General features: G+C 38.3%; 3 protein-coding genes across 4 annotated transcripts; 1 reads left to right on the top strand and 2 right to left on the bottom strand.

Annotated features, from left to right (window-relative positions):
* Window positions 1–267: 267 nt before the first annotated feature.
* mettl17 (methyltransferase like 17) lies at window positions 268–6,026 on the top strand. Its single transcript, XM_058649617.1, has 14 exons — window positions 268–432; window positions 1,502–1,649; window positions 1,765–1,917; window positions 2,582–2,669; window positions 2,891–2,972; window positions 3,093–3,166; window positions 3,245–3,339; window positions 3,447–3,517; window positions 3,630–3,737; window positions 3,859–3,927; window positions 4,021–4,071; window positions 4,166–4,258; window positions 5,036–5,235; window positions 5,731–6,026. The coding sequence occupies exons 1-14, from the start codon at window positions 367–369 to the stop codon at window positions 5,822–5,824; spliced, it is 1,392 nt and encodes a 463-aa protein (XP_058505600.1). The 5' UTR covers window positions 268–366; the 3' UTR covers window positions 5,825–6,026.
* A 465-nt stretch (window positions 6,027–6,491) lies between these two features.
* Window positions 6,492–9,732, bottom strand: sdr39u1 (short chain dehydrogenase/reductase family 39U, member 1). Its single transcript, XM_058649603.1, has 6 exons — window positions 9,599–9,732; window positions 8,543–8,649; window positions 7,706–7,788; window positions 7,424–7,545; window positions 7,181–7,333; window positions 6,492–6,962 (listed from the first exon to the last, which is right to left on the bottom strand). The coding sequence occupies exons 1-6, from the start codon at window positions 9,612–9,614 to the stop codon at window positions 6,535–6,537; spliced, it is 909 nt and encodes a 302-aa protein (XP_058505586.1). The 5' UTR covers window positions 9,615–9,732; the 3' UTR covers window positions 6,492–6,534.
* Window positions 9,733–12,310: 2,578 nt separating this feature from the next.
* On the bottom strand, window positions 12,311–19,518 carry ltb4r2b (leukotriene B4 receptor 2b). 2 transcript variants are annotated; one of them, XM_058646491.1, is made up of 5 exons: window positions 19,401–19,518; window positions 15,073–15,670; window positions 14,420–14,620; window positions 14,301–14,344; window positions 12,311–13,687 (listed from the first exon to the last, which is right to left on the bottom strand). In XM_058646491.1, the coding sequence occupies exons 2-5, from the start codon at window positions 15,649–15,651 to the stop codon at window positions 13,423–13,425; spliced, it is 1,089 nt and encodes a 362-aa protein (XP_058502474.1). In that variant the 5' UTR covers window positions 15,652–15,670; window positions 19,401–19,518; the 3' UTR covers window positions 12,311–13,422. The 2 variants fall into 2 exon arrangements, with proteins under 2 accessions (XP_058502474.1, XP_058502481.1); XM_058646498.1 differs by having other exon boundaries at window positions 15,073–15,652; window positions 19,401–19,517.
* Between the last annotated feature and the right edge of the window lie 532 nt (window positions 19,519–20,050).

Genomic DNA, 20,050 nt, shown 5'->3' with positions numbered 1-20,050 from the left:
TTTATTTTTACTTTACATTAAATATATTGAAAATAATTCGTATTTTCTGAGGGTTTTTCCATCTAAAAACATAATGGCATCATGACAAAAAGCATCAACACTGGATGGAGTTTAGTGAAAGCCACTCGCGGGCACACAAAAAGCGTGAGTGAGAACTCCCCTGTATGTGTGTGTGTGCACAATTAAATCCGGAACCTTACGTCGGTGCCTAAAGTTCCTCCTTAAACGGTATTCGGAGTTGTTTTGTTGACGGACCTGTCGGTGGGTAATGTGTTCTTCAGTTCTTCGCTGCGTGAATCAGTGTTCTAGTTTAAAATATGAAATATTAAATGTGATATTTCCAAAATCAGCAGAGTCATTGAAGATATGGCTTCGCGAAAATTCAGTGCTCGTGTTCTCCGCCGGAGTTCGGGGATCGTGACGATGTTCAGGGTGAGCGATAATGTCGGTGTCATTGAACGCATCATACACATTAAACATGGCAGGGTCACAGAGAACTCTATGGTTAGAACAGTTTGACTTATTCACACGATGGTTCTAAAGATTAGAATCTCCTAATTTAATCACATACACTAATCGCCGAACCAATAGTTAGTTATTTCTTTCATTCTGTGTGAAATGTGACAAATTATCTTTAAACATAGATATTTCTGGTTCGTAAGACTACTCTTACTCGTTCTTGCGATACTGAAGTATTATGTTAATTTAAATATGAACTGTATGTGAATCAGCTGAATTGAGTCACTCACTAAATCAACCAGCCTGTCAATTAACCTGTAGAATTAGAATTCCAATTTGAGCAAGCAGTATATTATAACATCAAAGAAATCAGAAATACAATATGGTTATTTGTATTGCAAGATTTAAAAAAAATTAAAGTCTTTGCTCTGAATTCAATTATTGTTTCATTTTGATTAATGACTTTATTTTGTTGGGTTTAGGCTGAATTATTAGCCTTTTTTTAATTAAATCTTAATTGAACAAATCATCAAGGCTGCAGTTTAGTTGTTTTGACCTTTTGAGATTCTATGCCATTTAAAAAAATCAAAAAGCTATCCATACTTGATGGAATTAATTTATATCTAAGTTTCATCCTTGCTTTCTATGGAGGCCCATTTGTGTCCAAATTCAATCAATTAATAAATAAATAAATAAGTTCATTATTATGAAATAAAAAGCCATCTTGAAAAAAGATATTCTCCAATAAGCTAGTATGCATGTAGAAAATAAGAAAGACTAAATTATGAAAACATATCTCATTATAATGGGAAGGATTTTATAATAATGGATATGTATTTCATAAAAATCGAGTAAGATATTTATTTACTAATTGAATCTTGACACAGATAGTGCTCCATACATGGTCCATCTTGTGTTACACAGTAACAACTGAACTTAAGCTGAAAAACTATATCACAGATAAATATATGGAGGAAAAATGCATTTTCATATTTTTTTTACCCTTACCCATGTCATTCAGCCCTAGTTTTTCTGTCTTCAGGGAATGAGTGCAGGTGCTCAGCCAGTGCCACAGGCCCCAGTAGATTTTTTAAAAGGAGAACCACACAGGAAACACCCAGGTGTGACCAACCTGAAATGTCTGCGTCTACCTATGGAGCTCCAGGTGGCTGCACAGTCAATCATTAAGAGTACGTTCACTTATAATTGTGTCCCTCAGTCCAAATATTTGTGCAGCTTCACTGCTCCTGAAATGAAACCGTCAAAAATAATGAATTTGTGACTTGTACATCTCTACACCTCTAGGTGCTGAAGTGACTCAGCTGCCCCAACGCTCTCACGCACTCACCAACCTCCTGTGGAGCAGAAAACGAGCAGTGGAGGATGCAACTCTGAGAAAGAGAGCTGTGAGTCTGGAGAAAAAACTTTGGGATGAAGCGATGGAGAAGAGCAGTGAAGGTGAGTGATGTTGTACAAACCCAAAAGTGAACAATGGATGCACAGCTATATCAACTATAGACTAAGTTTTCATGTACCAAAATGTGTCCAACCTGCATGGGCTCACAATACACAACAGTTTCTATATCAGAAACAAGTGCAGCAGCAGAAGTATAGCAAAAGAACAACTGTACACCCAGAGTCTAGAATATACAGTTGGTCTTTTGTGCTTTAATATGTCCCTTCTTGTGCTATTTTTGACACAAATGGGGCTCCTTAGTTTAGGTCCACTATACAACCTAGTCGAGATCTAGTGACTCGGGTCAAATAATCGAATCCTCAGTTCAAACCAAATGTGATGAAGCAACATTTAGCTGTTATGCTCCAACTGTGAATATCTGCAATTCTATTCTCATAAACATATGATTGAATTTTAAATTTTAATCTTTCACTTGCACTTCAATAATTTCAGTAAGTAAATTATTGTTTCATGCTGCATCATCATATTTTATGTCATAGCTTTCTGTTTTCTTTCTCTATAATTATCTATGTTTCTCTACTCTGTTTAATTTGTATTAGAATAGTTTATTTGTTTTTGCTTAGATTTTTTCTTTTTTTATGTAAAGCACACAGAGTATGAAATGTGTTATACAAATAAAGCTGCCTCCTTTATTTTGCACTGCAGATATAGATGAGGAGGCACTGGACGACCACATCAGGAGGAAAGTGTTCTCAGAGCTTAGAAGAACAACATATCACTGGACTCCATTGAAGTAACACACACTTTATCTGCACTTTCACTTATTATGAAATGAATGCTCTTGTTGAAATCAACTAAATTGGAGAAATAACATTCTAAACACAACTTACCGACACAATGTACAGTATATGTCTGATATTTGCAAATTCAGATGACATTACATGCTGCAGATTTTTCCTGTTTAAGACTGTGTGAATCTGCGTTTATATAAATCTCTCTCTGTCTGTGATTCAGGTATGATGAAGAATTCGGTGTCGTGTACATGGCGGCTCGTCTGGCTGGAGGCTATGCAGCAGTCAGGAGGGCTCTAAATGAGGTTGGATATCAGGCCTTCAATTCATTTTCTTCATGAAAAAGCTATAAATATATACATGTGCATTGAAAAGTAAATGCAATAGTGTGTTGAATTTCTATTATTATTCCCCTATCATTGCAGATAAAGAAGAGAGATCCCTCTTTTGCTCCTCAGTCTCTTCTGGATTTTGGTTCAGGGCTCGGAACAGTTGTTTGGTTGGTGCACGACACAAAGAGAGTTTTCATGTAAAAGTGCGGCCGTATAAATGCAGTGGTTCTGTCTTTGTCCTGCAGGGCGTCGCACTCACACTGGGCTGCCTCTTTGAAGGAGATGATTTGTGTGGACAGCTCCGGAGCGATGAACATTCTGGCTGAACGACTTCTCAAAGGTCCACACACATATTGACGTGATTTCATTTCGAGTTTGATTATTGACGTACAGGCAGATAATCTGAGGGTTTTTTTTGTTGGGGGTTTTTTCTGCTATGTTGAGCAGGTGATGATGAAAAGGCTCAACCGCACATCAAACAAGTGTATTTCAGACAGTTCCTCCCTGTCTCTCCTAAGGTAAGACAGCCTCTTTTTCTATTTCACTAGCAGATTCTAGCTGTGTCGAATTATCCTGGGTCTGGATCCAGACGAGTGTTGAATCTTGGTCCGGATGTCTTTTTGCCTTCAGGTGCAGTTTGATCTGGTGGTGGCGGCTTTCACACTGTCAGAGCTTCACAGTGTGAAGGAGCGAGAGGAGGCCGTGTTTACTCTGTGGAGGAAAACCAGCTCGTATCTGGTTGGTTAAATAATGATAAAATAAACAAAAAACCTTTCTGTTTACATGGCGTGAACAAATATTACATTAGAGACATTTTGTGTCAGTTAAATCTTTTATAATTCTGTTGTTTTTATTACAGGTGCTGGTAGAAAATGGGACCAAAGAGGGTCATCAAGTTCTTATGGAAGCTAGAGAAACTTTATTAAAGGTATTATTCAGTATATATATATATAAATATATCACCATCTGGTGGTCATGCAGGAAGCAAACGGATAAATGATGCATATATCTCTGTCTCCAGAAACAAGAGAAGATAGTCCACGACTCCAGACCAGCGTCAGTCTTTGCTCCGGTACGTTTAAATCACAGCTGGTTTTAAAAACAACATGTCCTTCGTTCATGTCAAAGTGTCACCAACCTTCTTCTCCGGTCTTTGGTGTCTCTAGTGTCCCCATGAACTGACGTGTCCAAAACTCTCCCAAAAGCTGGTCGTCCCCTGCAACTTCGAGCAGTTCTACCACCCTCTGCCTCTGCCTAGGGTAAACGCTAAGCTCTGGATTGAAGCCATGCTTTATGTTTTAAAAGCCAATGTCATTCAGTTCATTGAGCTCAAATGTTCAGATTTGACTTGGAAAAATTAAGGTTTGACAAAATCCTGACTCAAAATCATTTTATGTGCTTTGTACAGAATTCCCAAATAATACAAATGTGGTTATATTTTACTTGATTTTTGATCAACATCATTTTGCTTTGAAAAATGTAACCTCTTCATGCCCCCACCTAAAAATGTTCTGCTATTTTTAAACAAAAATCCCTTACTACATGGATTGTCTCAGTTCAAAGCCAACAATTCAACGTCTAAACAATTATTTTTTTGGATTTCTTTGCCCACCACCCATCAAGATGATGTTTTTGAATGTCTTGTTTTGTCCACAAAACAAAATAATTCAGTTTTAAAGATGTATTTTTGACACGGAGCAAAGAAACCAGAAAATATTCACATTTAAGACGTTTAAAAATCAGAAAAGCTTGTTTAAAAAAAACAAAAAAACAATCGATTATCAAAAATAGTTGCTGATTGATTAATAATCGATAAACTTACGGTGCATTTTCAAAAATATCCCCATAATTTCAGTCAAATCATCAGTATGGTACTGTAATGCACCAGTTGGTGGAGCTGTTTTCTTGGCTCAAACATAACGTCGCTGCAGTTTTCTGTTTAACATGTACTGTGCACAATGACAGACAGGAGACAGAAACTATGAACGGATGATGCAAAGACGAAATGAGTACATGAGTACATTTATTTCCCACAGCACAAGGAGCATCAGACGGAGAAGTTCAGCTACTTGATTCTGACGCGAAGTGGGTCAACGTCACAGGAGGAGACAGGAGGTGTGGACTGGGCCAGGCTGATAGCACCGGTACAGCGCAGGACCAGACACGTCCACTGTCACATGTGCTGCCCTGATGGACAATTTAAGCACATGGTGGTGACGGCTCGAAAACACAGCAGGTAAATAAAGACCAGAATCTTTCTTACAAGCACTTTAGGGGCCCTCCATTCAGATAAAATGAAATAAAATTGACCTTTTGGCCTTATAACTTATTGTAGTTTTGATATAAAAAAATTTTTTTTAACCAAATTGAAGACAGTTTTTGACTAGTTTGAAGTTTGTTGAGTTTGTAATAAAAACAAATGTGAAAAATAAGAACGGCATGTAAAACAAATAAACAGTGTTCTTATTTCTAATCTGAGATTTAAAGCATAGGTTTTGTGTTTGTGAAACCAGTGAGCCACCAGGGGGAGACCACTGAAAAACAACTGATTTATAACATTAGTAAACACTTCCTCAAAGAGTTCATGCCCCTGATTCAGAGCTCTTTGATAAGCAGCAAATCTGATCCTGCAAAACTAAACTGCAAAACTAAGTTATATAAATTATTTGAGGTGCTTTCATGTCCTCTGGTGATTAGTTCTTGATTTCTGTGTTTCGTCTTCTCTCATCAGAGACGTGTATCGCTGTGCTCGGAGCAGTGACTGGGGAGATCAAGTGCCGGTCATTCAGAAAGTTGAGGACGATGTCCAGAGTGACTCAGAGTGATGACTCACTTGTGATGAGAAACATTTCTGAAAGAAAACTGTGGAATACACCCTAAAACTGACATGAGACTTGTCCGTAAGACTCATCCGCAGTCCGGTAAACGGGACATCTGAATTTCTTAATGGGAACTGCTGGAAAACCGAGTCACTGAACAGCTTTTGCATGGTTATGATTGCGTCAATAAAACACACACACACACACACACACACAGTGCTGTCTTTTTGTATTAATTATACCCAGATTACTGTGCACCGCCTGTACAATAGTCAGTTTATTTTATAACACAAGATCCAACCTTGGAGCTTGATGTCAATTTAAACTCTCACACAAAAGAAGAAACCATATACTAAAATTCAGTGAAATCTGGATAAATATCAAACATTTCCTGAAACAAACGACCAATTTTTTTATTTAGTTTTATTGCTTTATTATGATGCGTCCTGAAGATGAGACAAGGACCTGAGGCATTCATTTCATCAAACTAGAGAACCTGGTTTTTTGCTTTGTGTTCTCAGTCATAATTCAACACCAAGTGTTGCTGTTGCTTACGTCTGTACCGACTTAAAATCAATCACTCTATGGGTGTAGCGCAACATTGTTGGTGTCTTTGCAGCATAGGAGGTTGTCTCCAGTGCAGACCTGTATCCAGAGAAAGTGTAGAAGAAAACACAGTTACAGAAATAATTTAATGGATGTTACCGAAGAGTATGTTAAGTTTTCACAATCTCATTCAGGGCTGAGGTCAGGTCTGGGTACTTGTACTGAAATCCGGCCTCTAAAGTCTTCTTTGGTACGACCTTCTGTCCCTGCGTGAGGACGACCGCCCTCTCAGAGCCCATCAGTGCGTTCATTACAAAGCCTGGCACAGGCAGAACGGTGGGCCGCCCCAGAATCCGGCCCAGCTCTTTGGTGAACTCGTAGTTGGTGTTGAGTGCAGGTGCGACGCCGTTAAACACTCGTGGTGAAGCAGGGGCGGAGTCAGTCGAGGGCTCCAGAGCTTGAGCGATGATTCCTGCCAGGTCAGAGACGTGGATCCAAGGAAACGGCTGACTTCCTGACCCCAGCGTGCCCCCGAGGCCGAGCCAGAAGGGCAGCAGCATTTGCTTCATGGCACCGCCATCACGGCCCAGCACTGCCCCTGGTGGAGGGAGGAGGAAAAGCAGGAACATGAGATGTGATAGTCATAGTCATGTCTTGGTTCTTCCGTCCTCTGCAATGTAATAAGACTTCAATAATAAATAAAATAAATAAAAATGTTATTAAATAACTCTGTAAGAGACCCAAAGGAAAAGGGGAATAGTATAGATACTGGTTCTGGTTCTCTTTTAGTGAAACATGCATGCAGTTTTTAAATACCAGGCCTGACGATGACTTGTCTGGTGGTTTTTGCCACATCCTCGGGCAAAAGCGCAGACGCCTCCCACTCCTTAACAAGTTTGGAGAGCAGATCGAACGGTGTCCATTCACTGTCTTCGGTGTACTGAGCTGTCAGACTGGGTTTGTAACAAGCTGTGGACATAAAGACACAGAAAAACCATCAGTTTCAACCTGCCAGCAACATGTGAGAATTTAAAGGCGTGTCATTAAGAGGAGACGAACCTACACCTGACACCAGCACCCACGAGTGCGGAGGACTGTGAGAAGCAGCAATGGCTTGAGCCAGAGCTTTTGTTGTGTCAATGCGACTGGAGAACAAATCTTTTTTATAGCTTTCGTTCCACCTGAAACCACAATTAAAAACAGGTTGACGTTGTGATCCAGCTACAGTATGTTAAAGGAGCCTGAAAAAGCAAACTCAAACTGAAGAACACATCATTCACTGTAAAAGAAAAAAGAAATGAATAAACAGTCAGTTGTGAACTTATTTCATTTGCTGCTCACCATCGCAGAGGGTTCATGAGATTCTCTCCTGCCAAGTTTACAGCGCCCTCACATGGTGGGAGGCCACTGGACTCCAACTCACCCTGCAGGAGCACAAACAGACAAGCAGTGTAGAACATGACTAGAAAGGAATCTGACTGTAAAATTCAGCATCATGGCAACCAGCATAGCTTCAGGTAAGGAGGAGGTGCAGTCTGTGAATTAAACATAGATCTTATCGACGTTGTTAGATTTAATAGCTAAATGTGGATCATCCTCACTCGTATGGAGGTGGTTTGGCTTCGAAAACACTGATGTCACTCAAAAGACGGCAATCTGCAAACTATGTCGGAAAGCGGTTGCCGTCAAAGACAGCTCGACAAGGAATTTGTTTCACCATCTGTGAATTAACCACCGTACAGAATATGAAGAATATGAAAAGCTTCAGCAGTCAGTGGTCGACCACGACCGGCCAGCTAAGGTACCGACAAGAAAACGCACTCAGCAAACTCTGGCAGCAGTTAAATGTGTATCCACATTCTCATGTTAATGTCTTGAAGTTCAAATATGATGAGTATTGTTCACATTAGGGGGAAGTGTCAGTTTAAAATGCTCTCACGATAGTTTTTGTTGGTCGTTATGCAATATTTTATAAAGTAAGGTTAAGTTAATAAATAAGACCTGTTTTTTGTCATCTAATATACTATTAACAAGAGCAAGCTGGTACAACAGGCCTTCAATGCTTTTACAAACCCATTTTTGAAGATTGCAAAATATTGCCAATTATCGTTATCGGCAAAATCCCCCAAAAATATTGGGATATTGATTTTCATCAATATCGCACACCCCTAACCTTACCCATGTTATTTTTCCTGGACCAGGTTGACGAGATATCACCGTGATCTCATGACCTTTGCTCCTGAGCAAGCGAATCAGCTCTTGGCCCACAAAGCCAGATCCTCCTCCTACCAGGAAGACAAACACAGATATCAAAAAGAATCTGCAAATCTGCATAAACTATTATGATAACCAATACCTGTAATTTGTAATATTTTCCTGTGTTTTTTACTCCATGTTACAAAAAAATCTTTAAAATTAATAAAAACTGAAGAATTTTGGTTTGTCAACAAAATTAGACTTTTAAGAACATAACTTTGAGGTCAACCTTTTTTGTACATTTCAAGGACCAAACAAGTTCTCAAGTAATTGAGAAAATGATCAACGGATGAGTATGAGAATAATCGTTAGTTGCAGCCCTGATACATGATACACACCTAATTCATTTCTTGATACAGACTTGGTAAATATAAACTACTGCAGTTCTATTTCAACAGTAAATCATCAAACTTTATGACGGTCGATATGGAGAATGAGGTTTGTGGTGTTAGAGGTTATAGGCACAGTCACAGTGTTTCTGTGATTCATCCACAGATTCATCCAACTTAAACTAACATAAATTGTAATTAACTTGTATCGTTTATTTATATTGTCTTCAAAAAAAATCATTTTTATTTTATTGATTAGTTTGAAATTAGTTTAATATGTCTACTCAGCACATGTCATGTTTTGCTGGTCAGTAAAAAAAACAACTACAAAAGCATGATGCGCATGCGCACTGCCCATGCTAACAAAAACTTATCTAACATTAAACAGCAGCAACCTCAGCTTCGTGTGTGAATTAAACCTTAACATGACACTTTATCGGGATTGGTTGACACTATTTTTCTTCCGTTACATCTAGAAGAACAGCTTGCACACATAAATCACAAGCACTCGTATTAAATGATGCCTTTAACCATGCAATGCTAACAGTAGCTAACAGCTAGCTGGTAGGGTTATGTCACATTGACCTTTCCCATTTAATGAAATATTTGAATATTTCATTGTTTTTTTAAAGAAACGAAATACACATACCTATTAAGACTCTCATGGTCACACAGTTCCAGTGTAGAAACGTGGAAACACTCTCTAAGCGAACCAGGAATTACATGATCATTTCAAGGTAGTGTTTTATCGTTCGCGAACAGGTGACCGAACTGAACTGAATCACTTTCTGAAACGATTCGTTCATCTCACGGTTGAGCTGAGCTGAGCTCTGTTGTAAATCGAGTCACTCAGCGGGCGGGGCCAAAGTAACTGTTCCCTACAAAGTGATGGAGTCCCCGGCTGCGAGATCCAACTACGCCCACATAAATGTATGTAATGATTTAATTACTTTGTCGTAACTGTATTATTTTTTGTTGAGAAAGTCTTCTGGTCACAGTTTGCTTAAAATAATTGAATGACTATTCGATTATTAATCGATTACTAAATTAATTGTAAACTATTTTGACAATCCATTCGGATTTTTCAGCTTCTTAAACGTGAACATTGTCTGGCTTCTTTCTCTACAAATATCATCATTTCCAGGTTTACTAAACACGGATCAACATTTTTAAAGTTTTCTGATATTTTATAGGCCAAACAATTATGTGAAAATAATCGACAGATTAATCGATTATGAACGTAATCGTTAGTTGCAGCTCTAATATACACACTGTATATAACTATCAATTGCAATTATTTATGATATAAATTTAAATATCAGTGCTGCAATGATCAGTTTTTAGCTTCTTAAATGTAAATATTTTCTGGCTACTTTGCTCCTTATGTAACAAGGAAATAATTGAAAATTGAATAAGTTTTGGTTTTTGGAACATCTTCATCTCCAGGTTTGCTAAACACTGATCAACATTTTTTTCAAAATTTTCATTTTCCAGACCAAACAAGCACTCGATTAATCGCGAAAATAATGATTATGATTACGTTCAACAATCATTAGCCTTAGTTCAGTGACAAAACATATATTTGCTAATAAAATGTATTTTAAAAACTTAAGTATAGTTAATATACATTCATATTTATATTTATCAGCACATTAACAGAATATTTGATTTTATATATATATATATACATTATTTATTTTGTGTGTGTGTGTATTTTATTGCGCAGTAGACCCGGAAGTTGCTGTTGGTTTTGTGACGTAGGACGTGAACACGTGGTTTGATAACGATATAAATTGCGCCTCAGCGTCATTAGCGGTCTCTCTCCCTTCCTTCTTGTGGTGATGTTGGTTCGTTCGTGTCTCCCGTGGCAGAATCACGAACATCAAGAAACTACCGACATCCACGCGCGAAATCATCATCATTATCATCAGGTTTGTGTCACTACTACGCTATTAACGTAAAAGTCGGTACGTTCACGTACCTGTTTGTTGTGGTTCCTTCCGCACGGATATCCATTGTTCGACCGCGTGGTTCTTAACTAATAACGAGGCACTAACTAGTAACGAGTAAGGCTGCAGCTGAGTGAACTGTGCTTACCGAATTAGCTTAGTATTAACGGTCAAGTGTGTTTTGATTGGTGTGGAATTGCATTTAATTGTGTTTTTGAAAGTAGAATTGTTTAAGTCTAAGATAATTTCACGCTTGTTTCTTGAACAATACATTAAATGGAAGTTTAGTTCATTACAAATTTGTTTTTGAAGGAAATTATATTTAAAAAAAATTCGCCCAGTTGTATGTTATTTAGCACCACGTGCTTGTACCATGTGGTTTTAAAAAAACTGGAGAAACCCACTGGTTTTATCTTGACCAATGCACTGTACAGTGTAGTAGAAAGAAAAGCACATTTTATTTTATAAGTTGTGGTTATGAAATATTTACCATTATTGACAAGTAATTAATTGGTAAATTGGCCCTAAACTAAATTGGTGTTTTTTGATTTGTCCAATGAGACAAATATGCTGTTTTTTTCACATTCTATAGATAACTCTTTAATTGTACAAAAGGGTCTGCTGTAATTGTAATCGGTTGTATTTCAATTTATGACTGACAAAGCAGTGGTTGATATTATGTGTAATATCAAAACCACATTTCCAAAAACATGATGCCACTTTTCTAGAGTCAAACCTTAATGATGAGTTGCATGTGAGTCCGTGTTTCACCTGAAGCTGATGATTATTCTTTCACTGCCCTGATTGGTTTGACTATACAGATGATAGAGAACCGTTGACTATATTAAAATGTGAAATTTAAACATCGTTTCTTTTGCATTTTCAGTGTTCGGTCTGGAGGCATAAAAGTTGAGGTCAGTACTTCTCTTGGATGTATACAATTGCATAGTTTACATGTCATTCAACAACATCCATGTTTATCAGGTCCATATTGGTAACATTACTGCTTATATGAACAACATGCAGCCTAACTTAAAGGTTGCAGTGTGTTGTAACTACCCCTACCACATGCAGCCTTTAATGTTTTTGTAATGCTGAAATAAAATGGTGTCTTTTCCTTGTCGTTCACAGGTAATGGGAACGTTGACATAAACTGACGACTGCTGCTTTGCCGCTTGCCAATTTCTTCCTGTAAACATGTTTTTATTTGTATGATTTATATTTAACATGTAAATGAACTGTAGTAATACTTGCGCAATCCCATAAAACAGTGGGGGGGGGGGGGGGGTTTTAAGCACATGTTCAGATAGTCGGTTCAAACACATTAATGTAACTGAAAAATAGGTCCAGATTGATCATATACATTTTTTTTGAATTGCACTTGTATTATGTAATGTGTGTAATACAATGTAATATTCAAACTGGAATCTAAATGTATCACTGAATTAATGGGCAGCTCAATGTAAAGTAACAGTCGGGTTGGTTTTGATGTGTCATGCTGCATAGTTGGTCCACCCAATAAAGAAAACAAAAGTATTAAATGTTGGCCTTTTTTATTGAACAGTTTTAATCAAATGTTGAACAAAATCAGTCGACTTAAATGTGGTTATGAAGATTAAAAGGATATGGTGCAATTCAACTGTATGAAGCATATTTACGCTATGTAATTCTAGTAGCGGCACTGATCAAATTGTATAAATACTGTTTAATGACTGACCTTGAATGTACAGTTTGTCAGAGTGAGATGAGGTTTCATGCAGCCACGTTATTACCAGTCATTAGTCAAAGTTTCTGTGTTGAAATCTAGCTCCACATTGTCAAACTGAATCACTGCAAAAGATTGGCCTCTAACAAAAAGATTGGCCTCTAACAAAAAGTGTAAGGGAAACCCAGGGTATATAACAGTGCATTTAGATAAACTCTAAGCCACAAAGTGAGTGGTTCATGTCTTCGGCCTAAAATGAGAACCCATATAGAGCAATCAATTTATTTGAGATTTAAAAGGCTTGTTGGTGATCACAGGAAATGCCTGTTTTGAGCTGAAGTACATGATGCATGAAGTTAATGCATATGTCTCCAATCATGACTCCTGTTGCTCCCATAAGTAGAGGCAGTATGGTTAAAAAATTGATTGATATAACCTATAGGCTGACAGTTAACTATTGTGCATATAAAATTAAAACTGTCAGGGCTGCACAAACTACATTACAGTGTTTTAACTCTATGAAACATTCATATATTTGCAGTTAAGCAATCATTTTCTTCAGTGCAATTGCTTTAAGTAGATAATTAAATGCTGTAATTAATTAGTATATAACGTTTCCGATGTTCGTTAACAGCCACAAAATGCAATATAAAAAATACAGAATATTTACATTCCTGATACACACATCATATATACATAAAACAGTTTCGTGTGCCATCATCTTCCAGTCAAACGTAAACGTTGCATCTACAAATCAAAATACTAATTTTTTTAAACCCACCAAGGCAGCTTTAAACAAAATCCACACACGTTTCAGTCTCATATACCATTTTGTCCAGATTGTGACGCTGAGCTGTTTGCTGGGATGTTGCTGTTATCTAAGGTGTCTTTGCCTAGGACACGACTTTTTTTGTTCCCTCCCTGGTCTGATGTTATGCCCTCGAAGAGCTTGGCCATGAAGGCCAGGCCATTCTTCTTCATGTAGGACTTCCCAGCAAAGGTGTAGAGCACAGGATTGGCGCAGCTGCTGATGAAGGCCAAAGCTGAGGTGACGGCACGGCTGGATTTAGAGATGTATTCTAATCTGTGTGGATGAACAGTTTAGAGATGTCAGTGAAATTCTTAGATCTGTGGTTCTCAAACTATGGTACTGGGCTGTAGTATAATATGTATATATAGTGTGAACACACACACACATATATATATATATATATATATACATTTATGGGTTTGCCTTTGAAAATTAACATTAATGTAATAATACAATTGCATCTGCAGAGTGAAGTCACTGATCTGCTGGCCCTGCAAATATTTCACAATAAAAGCCTTATTGGAGAGAAAAAAGAACGCAAAAGGATCAGAGACACACTTTGTTTGCGACACATGCTACGGATAAAGACGTTGATGAACTGAGACCTGTTGCTGCTGCTGTAGTGAGGCATAGATTGAAAAAAAAAAAACTGGGAAAAAGACCAAGAGCATCAGTCACTTCATCAGGAAGTGAGCTGAAGCTTATTTAATGAAGACCAGGAGCAGCAGAAATTACATACTGGGTGCTTACAAAAAGAAGAAAATTGTTAAACTTGTGTGCATTTGCATTTTGTACGACTGTATTAAAAATATTGGACTGAATTCTGTGTCTGGACAGAAATGCAACATGGCAAACAGCCAGTTTAAAGAACTGATTTGTTACTCACAATTCTCTGGTTGGTGAATTGTCTGGGTACCATTCAGCAGCAACCTTGGACAAAACAAAAAAAAATCACATCACTGATGTCAAGTGTTTTGGCGACTGCGCAAACACACTCTCACACACCTGTATCATGTTAATGACGTGGTACGGAAGCCAGAAAAGGCCAAACATCACCACGATGGCCAGGATGAGTTTCTCGCTGCGGATCCTTCGCTTGAACTTGGTCTGCCTCAGGCGTCGCAGGATCAGAACATAGCAGGTTATGATGATTGCATAAGGAAGAATGAACCCCGCCACTGTCTCGAGGGCGTACTGAAAACGTACCTGTACACGAGAGGAGAAAACAAAACAACATTGTGTATGTTCACAGTTAAAACTGCACAGGCTTCAGTGGACATGAATGGATGTGTCAAAACAAGGCAGAACAAGGTGAGATTAGTGCTGAAACTACATCGTTCGTCTTTAACGGCGTCTTACTTCAGAGAATTAGCCGCTACATATTTAGTTTAGTAAAAACAAGGCAGTGTTTTGTTCACAGAATGGAGGTTCAAAGTGTTACACCACTTATTTTTCTCTGTTGTTGAGAATAAAAACCATTACAGTGAACTTGTTCAGCTAGTCTACACTATGTGGACCAAAGTATTCGGACGCCTGACCATAAGACTCTAATCAGGAGTTGTTCCCAATTTGAGTCTATATTCTAATGCATAAATGTTACATATTTAAAAAACGATGGTTATCATTTGTATTAGTTGTAGCTCTGTGACTTTACTTACATGTCGAGGAAGGGTGTGATTGGGTGCACACACCACTCTTGTTTTATTCCTTTCATCCTTGTCAATCCTCACATCCCGAAACACCACAGAGGGGATGGCGATGAGCATCACCAGCACCCACATGACAACAATCACCCTCCTGGCAATCTTCTTACTGGAGATGAGGGACACTTTTCCGGGAAACACCACAGCCACAAGCCTGTGCACGCTCATCAGTGTGATAAGAAAGATGGACGCGTACATGTTGGAGTTACACAGGTAGAACATCCCTTTACACATGGCTGCACCAAAGACCCACGTCTGCTTTGCCAGGTAGATGATGAAGAAGATGGTGAGGAACATGAGGAAGCCGTCGGCAAATGCCAGGTTGAGGATGAGGATGGCGGTGACTGAGCGGCGTCGGATGCGCGCCAAGATGCTCCAGACGATGAAGAAGTTTCCAGGGACACCAAGGAGGAAGACCAGGCCCAGGATGAGGGCACCGAAAGTTGTGGAGAAGTCATTGCTCACGACGCTGTCACTCTCAGGGTTCGAGTCACCGACAGTGGGAAGTACATTTGAACCACTGAGGTTTTTCATACTGAAAGAAATGTGGATGCTGAAGATGAGAGACACAGTTAGAACCCACTACAGGAAAGTATACAGCCAGCATGTCCGTGTGGTCCCCTTATATTCGGGCTGACAATATGAGTCCCAAGTGGGTTTGTCTGTCCATGTTTGCTCAAATTGGCTTCCCATGTGGACCCCAAGTTACTAAAACCATATGGGACCTGCATAATGTACCCACTTTGTAACCAGGTAACCTTGAAAGGGCATTGAGTGGGCATGTGCTTGAAGTGGGCAAACACGGGTGGGGCCACCATGGAAATCATGCATGAAACCCTTTTGGGGCCCACATAGACATGCCACATTTAAAAAACAAAACAAAACAAACAAAAAACTTTATATGAGGGCAGGAATGCTGTTGATAGTTTCGTTAGTACAACTTTAAAATATAGATTAGATTAGATTAGATTAGATTAGATTAGATTAGATTAGATTAGATTAGATTAGATTAGATTAGATTAGATTAGAGGCCCTCAAGTGGAGGATAAAGCGGTAGAAGATGAGCGAGAGTGCATGAGATTAGATTAGGTTACTACACAAATTCAGAGGAAAATTAGCAATTCATCAAGTCGTCTTCTGGATGACCAATGATTTGAAGACACTTGATCATGTAATAATTACTATTACATTATACTAGTGCAGTGCCCATGCAAAATCTGTTTTTGTGTGTGTTTTTAGTAATTGTTGGTTTGGTGTGTTTGAGTGCTCATTGCTACTGTTACACAGCAAAAGTTCAGTGACATTTTTATTTGTGTATGGTAGAAAGCAAATACTGATACTGACATAATGGCATATCTATAAATTCCAGGAACGTCTGTCTGTGTGTTACTCAAGTTTGATGTTGTTTGGATAAGTAATATAAAAGATATCAGTAAAAGAAGCACACATTGGCTTTTGCCGCTCTACTGTAGCCACTCCCCCTCTCACTCACACAGCACTGTGGGCTACCTGAGAGAATGTCTGTGTGTGTGTCTGCGTTCCTGGAATTTATAGATAGACTAGTGCAGTGCCAGTGCAAAATCTGTTTTTGTGTGTGTTTTTAGGAATTGTTGGTTTGGTGTGTTATATGCGAGTAACACACAGACAGACAGATGTTCCTGGAATTTATAGATATATGTTATTTTCCCATTATATTTGGCAAAACTCCCAAAGAATTAATTTCATACTAAAATGTATAACTGAAACCCAGATGGATCTTGAAAAGCAGATGCTGTTATTAAGTACTGCAATAATGATGATTAATGCACACCGCATTCCATCGTACATAAGGTATATGTATATTATTTTAGGTATTGTAAGCATAGCTGCTGTTGACTTTAAGTACAAGTTAATAACCATTAATAAGTAAGGTTAAGGTTAGTTAACAGTTTTTTGTGGATTTTAGTCAGAAGATATGTTTTTAACACAAGAAGAGAAAACACCAATGAATTGCAGGCAGATTTCATAAAAATCTGGCAACTCAAAGTTGTTGTTTTTTGACAATTTCTATGTTACGGCTTATTAACACTATTAATGATGCCATTTAGACAGTGATACCAAAGGAAGAAAGTGAACATTCAGAAGAGAAATATGAATTCTCTGATACTCCTCCCATTATTCGGCTCTTTCACCTAATATATAATTAAAATCAGTAACCAGCTGACTGTTTGATTGTCAGATTTATGAGCAATGATGCATCCGTGATTAAACAAAACAAAAAAAAATTGTTAACTTATCATGCACTAGTGATTTACAAACCCGGAGGATGTCAACCATCCTGACACAGCCTCCAAAATATTCACATCAGAGCCTGTAGCTGACAGTGCAGCTCAGAATGCAGAGGCAGCGCCACAGCGTGCTAAAACATGTCAAACATTAGCAGCCCTGCACGCCCTTCAACACAGTAAAATACTCTATTTATTCTTCCTATTGTTTCATGTTCTTCAGATAAAGCAGAGTCTGCAGAAGATCAAGCTTTATCCCAGTGTGTGTGTTTTTCCACACACTCTGGGTGTGACTTATTTATGTTTATGTATATGTCTACACAGGTTGTGAAGCATGAGCTGCTCATCATCATCAGAGCAGAAGTGTAAAAGATCATCATCATCCCTTACGTGGAAATCACATCACAAAATGATCTGAACATGGAACGTCAAGTCCTAATTTCCTGTTTAAATTCCAATTTCCTTGGTCTGGTTTCACTGTGGCCAGCTGCTTATTTTTTTCCTAAAAGCTTTTTTTATGAGAGTAAACACAATCAATCAATGTCAGGCTTACAAACATGTGTAAGTAATACAACGGGGAGAAACACACACATGATTTCCTTACAAAAGGAAAGAAAAAAGTTGACTCTCAACAAAAACAGGCAAAAAGTGACAACTAGTGCTCAATGATTGATTGTTTTTACACAATTACCAAATCACAAAGACAGGCTGCAATTTAGGGTATACAGTATGATATGCGGTCATATGGTGGGGCAGTGGCTAGCATTGTTGTCTCTCGGCAAGAAGGTCACCGGTTCGATGGAGGGGCTCTCTGTGTGGAGTTTTCATGTTCTCATTGTGTGCGTGTGGGTTAACTCCGGCTACACCAGTTTCCTTCCACAGTCCAAAAACATGCAGTTTTTCAGGGATTAAGTTAATTGGACACTGTTAATTGACCCTATGTGTGTGTGGAGGATAAAGCGGGAGCCAGTGAGCGAGTATGTGATGCAGCATATCAGACCCAGGGGTTCATACTTTACTCTTGATAGTTTTTGTAAAAGTAATTTTTATATTTGAGCTCTCCTCCTTGAATTAGAACCATTGTTCTCAAACTGTGTGTTACCTCCAGGGGTACGCGAGTCTCCTCTGGTGATACTCGGAGGAAAATCTCAAATACTGTTCTATATCAGGGAATGTGATCAGAGTGTGTAGAAAATGAAACAAATAATATATTTAATAATACTAACTAGAGTCACTCTATCTCTCGCTCCATCTTAATCTAATGTCACTATATCAGTGTGTGAAGTATATGTGAAGAAGAAGAGGAGAGAGCACATTATCTTATAGGGAATAAATCTGCCTCCTGTGAAAAGTCTGCCTCCTGTTTACGCCACTGTATTATAATAGTGTTACTTTGAGAACCATGGATTAGATAAGCTTTAGTTTTATCTAGTATTTTAATACTTAATAGCATTTTAAAATGTATTACAAAATGAATATGCTTGGCACAAAAAGTCCAATGCGTAAAATCTATTAGACATTATTTCGACCTGATTTAATGAGCCATTTCAGGAGCTGTACACCCTGTTTTTACAGTAGTCAACAAAGGACAAACTAATCATCCATGATGAACTGATGAACAGGACGAAAGACAAAGTGGTTTTACTGTACCGTAAAACAGGTTTTGAGACAATTAAAATTCAAACTACTTTATTTTTTCCTTCAGAATGTTAACTTATATGTTATTGTAAAAAATAAATAAATGAGAATTTACAAAATAAACAAGACAACACAGGACTAAACACACGACTTTTCAAGATGCTGAAAAAGTCTATTTATCCTGCAGGAAATGTAGTAAAGAAACTGCGGTGGATCCGTTTGTTGTCATCCGGTATTAAACTATTAAACAAGCCATTGGTTTGTAATAAATCTGACATTTGTAAAAAATCAAGTTAAGAAAAGTCAATCAGTAAACAGAAGAAAAGGCAGATGTAAGTAAAAAATATTGAGGTTTTTGTGAGTTTTCCAGGACAGACTGACCTTTTTCCAGGACGTAGTGTGGACTTTCTGTGTTGTGTGTGTCAGATTCCGATATCCCCAGTGTTGCCCTGCGCTCTGTCCTCTCCCACTGTCTGCCTCTCACTGGTGTAAAGTCTCTGTTGTCTCAGTCCAAGATAAACTGAATCACATCCTGCTTCCCCGCAGGCTGCAACATGCTGTGGTTAGAGAAAGGGATGCACAGAGGCGTGTCCCCCTCCCTGTCTCCTTGTTCTCTATACTCTTATCCATAAATGAACACTCTTATTTCTCAGTGATATGTGTGAAGTAGATTCAACATTATGTATACATAATTATATATTATAGTATATTTTTTGTATAAACAAATATCCATGTCCAGAAATGTCACTTATCAAGGTGCGTATTTGTGTTTCCACAGGCGCTTTTCACTCTCTATGAGGCAACGACTGTTGCGTAACACGGAGGAGGAGGTGATTCAGATATGTGCATGAGTCCTGTCATAGATGTGCAATTGAGATGCAGCTTGCAAAACACAATAAATCTCACACTCACTAGTTTGTACAAGCCTTTGACACTGACAGGAATGCTGGTGCCTGCGGAGAAGTGGAGACATGTGGAAAAGCCCAAAGCTGAAGCTGAAGGACTGAGTGAAATATTATCCTTCTCGTAAA

This window comes from Solea solea, chromosome 1, assembly GCF_958295425.1.
Source record: "Solea solea chromosome 1, fSolSol10.1, whole genome shotgun sequence".
In the NCBI taxonomy this organism is placed as follows: Eukaryota; Metazoa; Chordata; class Actinopteri; order Pleuronectiformes; family Soleidae; genus Solea; species Solea solea.
This window is presented reverse-complemented; position numbering and strand designations above follow the sequence as displayed.

Coding starts and splice junctions, on each gene's coding strand:
- mettl17 (XM_058649617.1), top strand. CDS start 367: ATGGCTTCGCGAAAATTCAGTGCTCGTGTTCTCCGCCGGAGTTCGGGG. Junction 3,167..3,244: donor GGGCTCGGAACAGTTGTTTG/GTTGGTGCACGA, acceptor TTTGTCCTGCAG/GGCGTCGCACTCACACTGGG. Junction 4,072..4,165: donor CAGCGTCAGTCTTTGCTCCG/GTACGTTTAAAT, acceptor TGGTGTCTCTAG/TGTCCCCATGAACTGACGTG.
- sdr39u1 (XM_058649603.1), bottom strand. Junction 7,789..8,542: donor GTCCAGGAAAAATAACATGG/GTAAGGTTAGGG, acceptor GTGCTCCTGCAG/GGTGAGTTGGAGTCCAGTGG. Junction 7,546..7,705: donor CTCATGAACCCTCTGCGATG/GTGAGCAGCAAA, acceptor TTGTGGTTTCAG/GTGGAACGAAAGCTATAAAA.
- ltb4r2b (XM_058646491.1), bottom strand. CDS start 15,651: ATGAAAAACCTCAGTGGTTCAAATGTACTTCCCACTGTCGGTGACTCG. Junction 14,621..15,072: donor ATCACACCCTTCCTCGACAT/GTAAGTAAAGTC, acceptor TCTCGTGTACAG/GTACGTTTTCAGTACGCCCT. Junction 14,345..14,419: donor ACGTCATTAACATGATACAG/GTGTGTGAGAGT, acceptor GTTTTGTCCAAG/GTTGCTGCTGAATGGTACCC.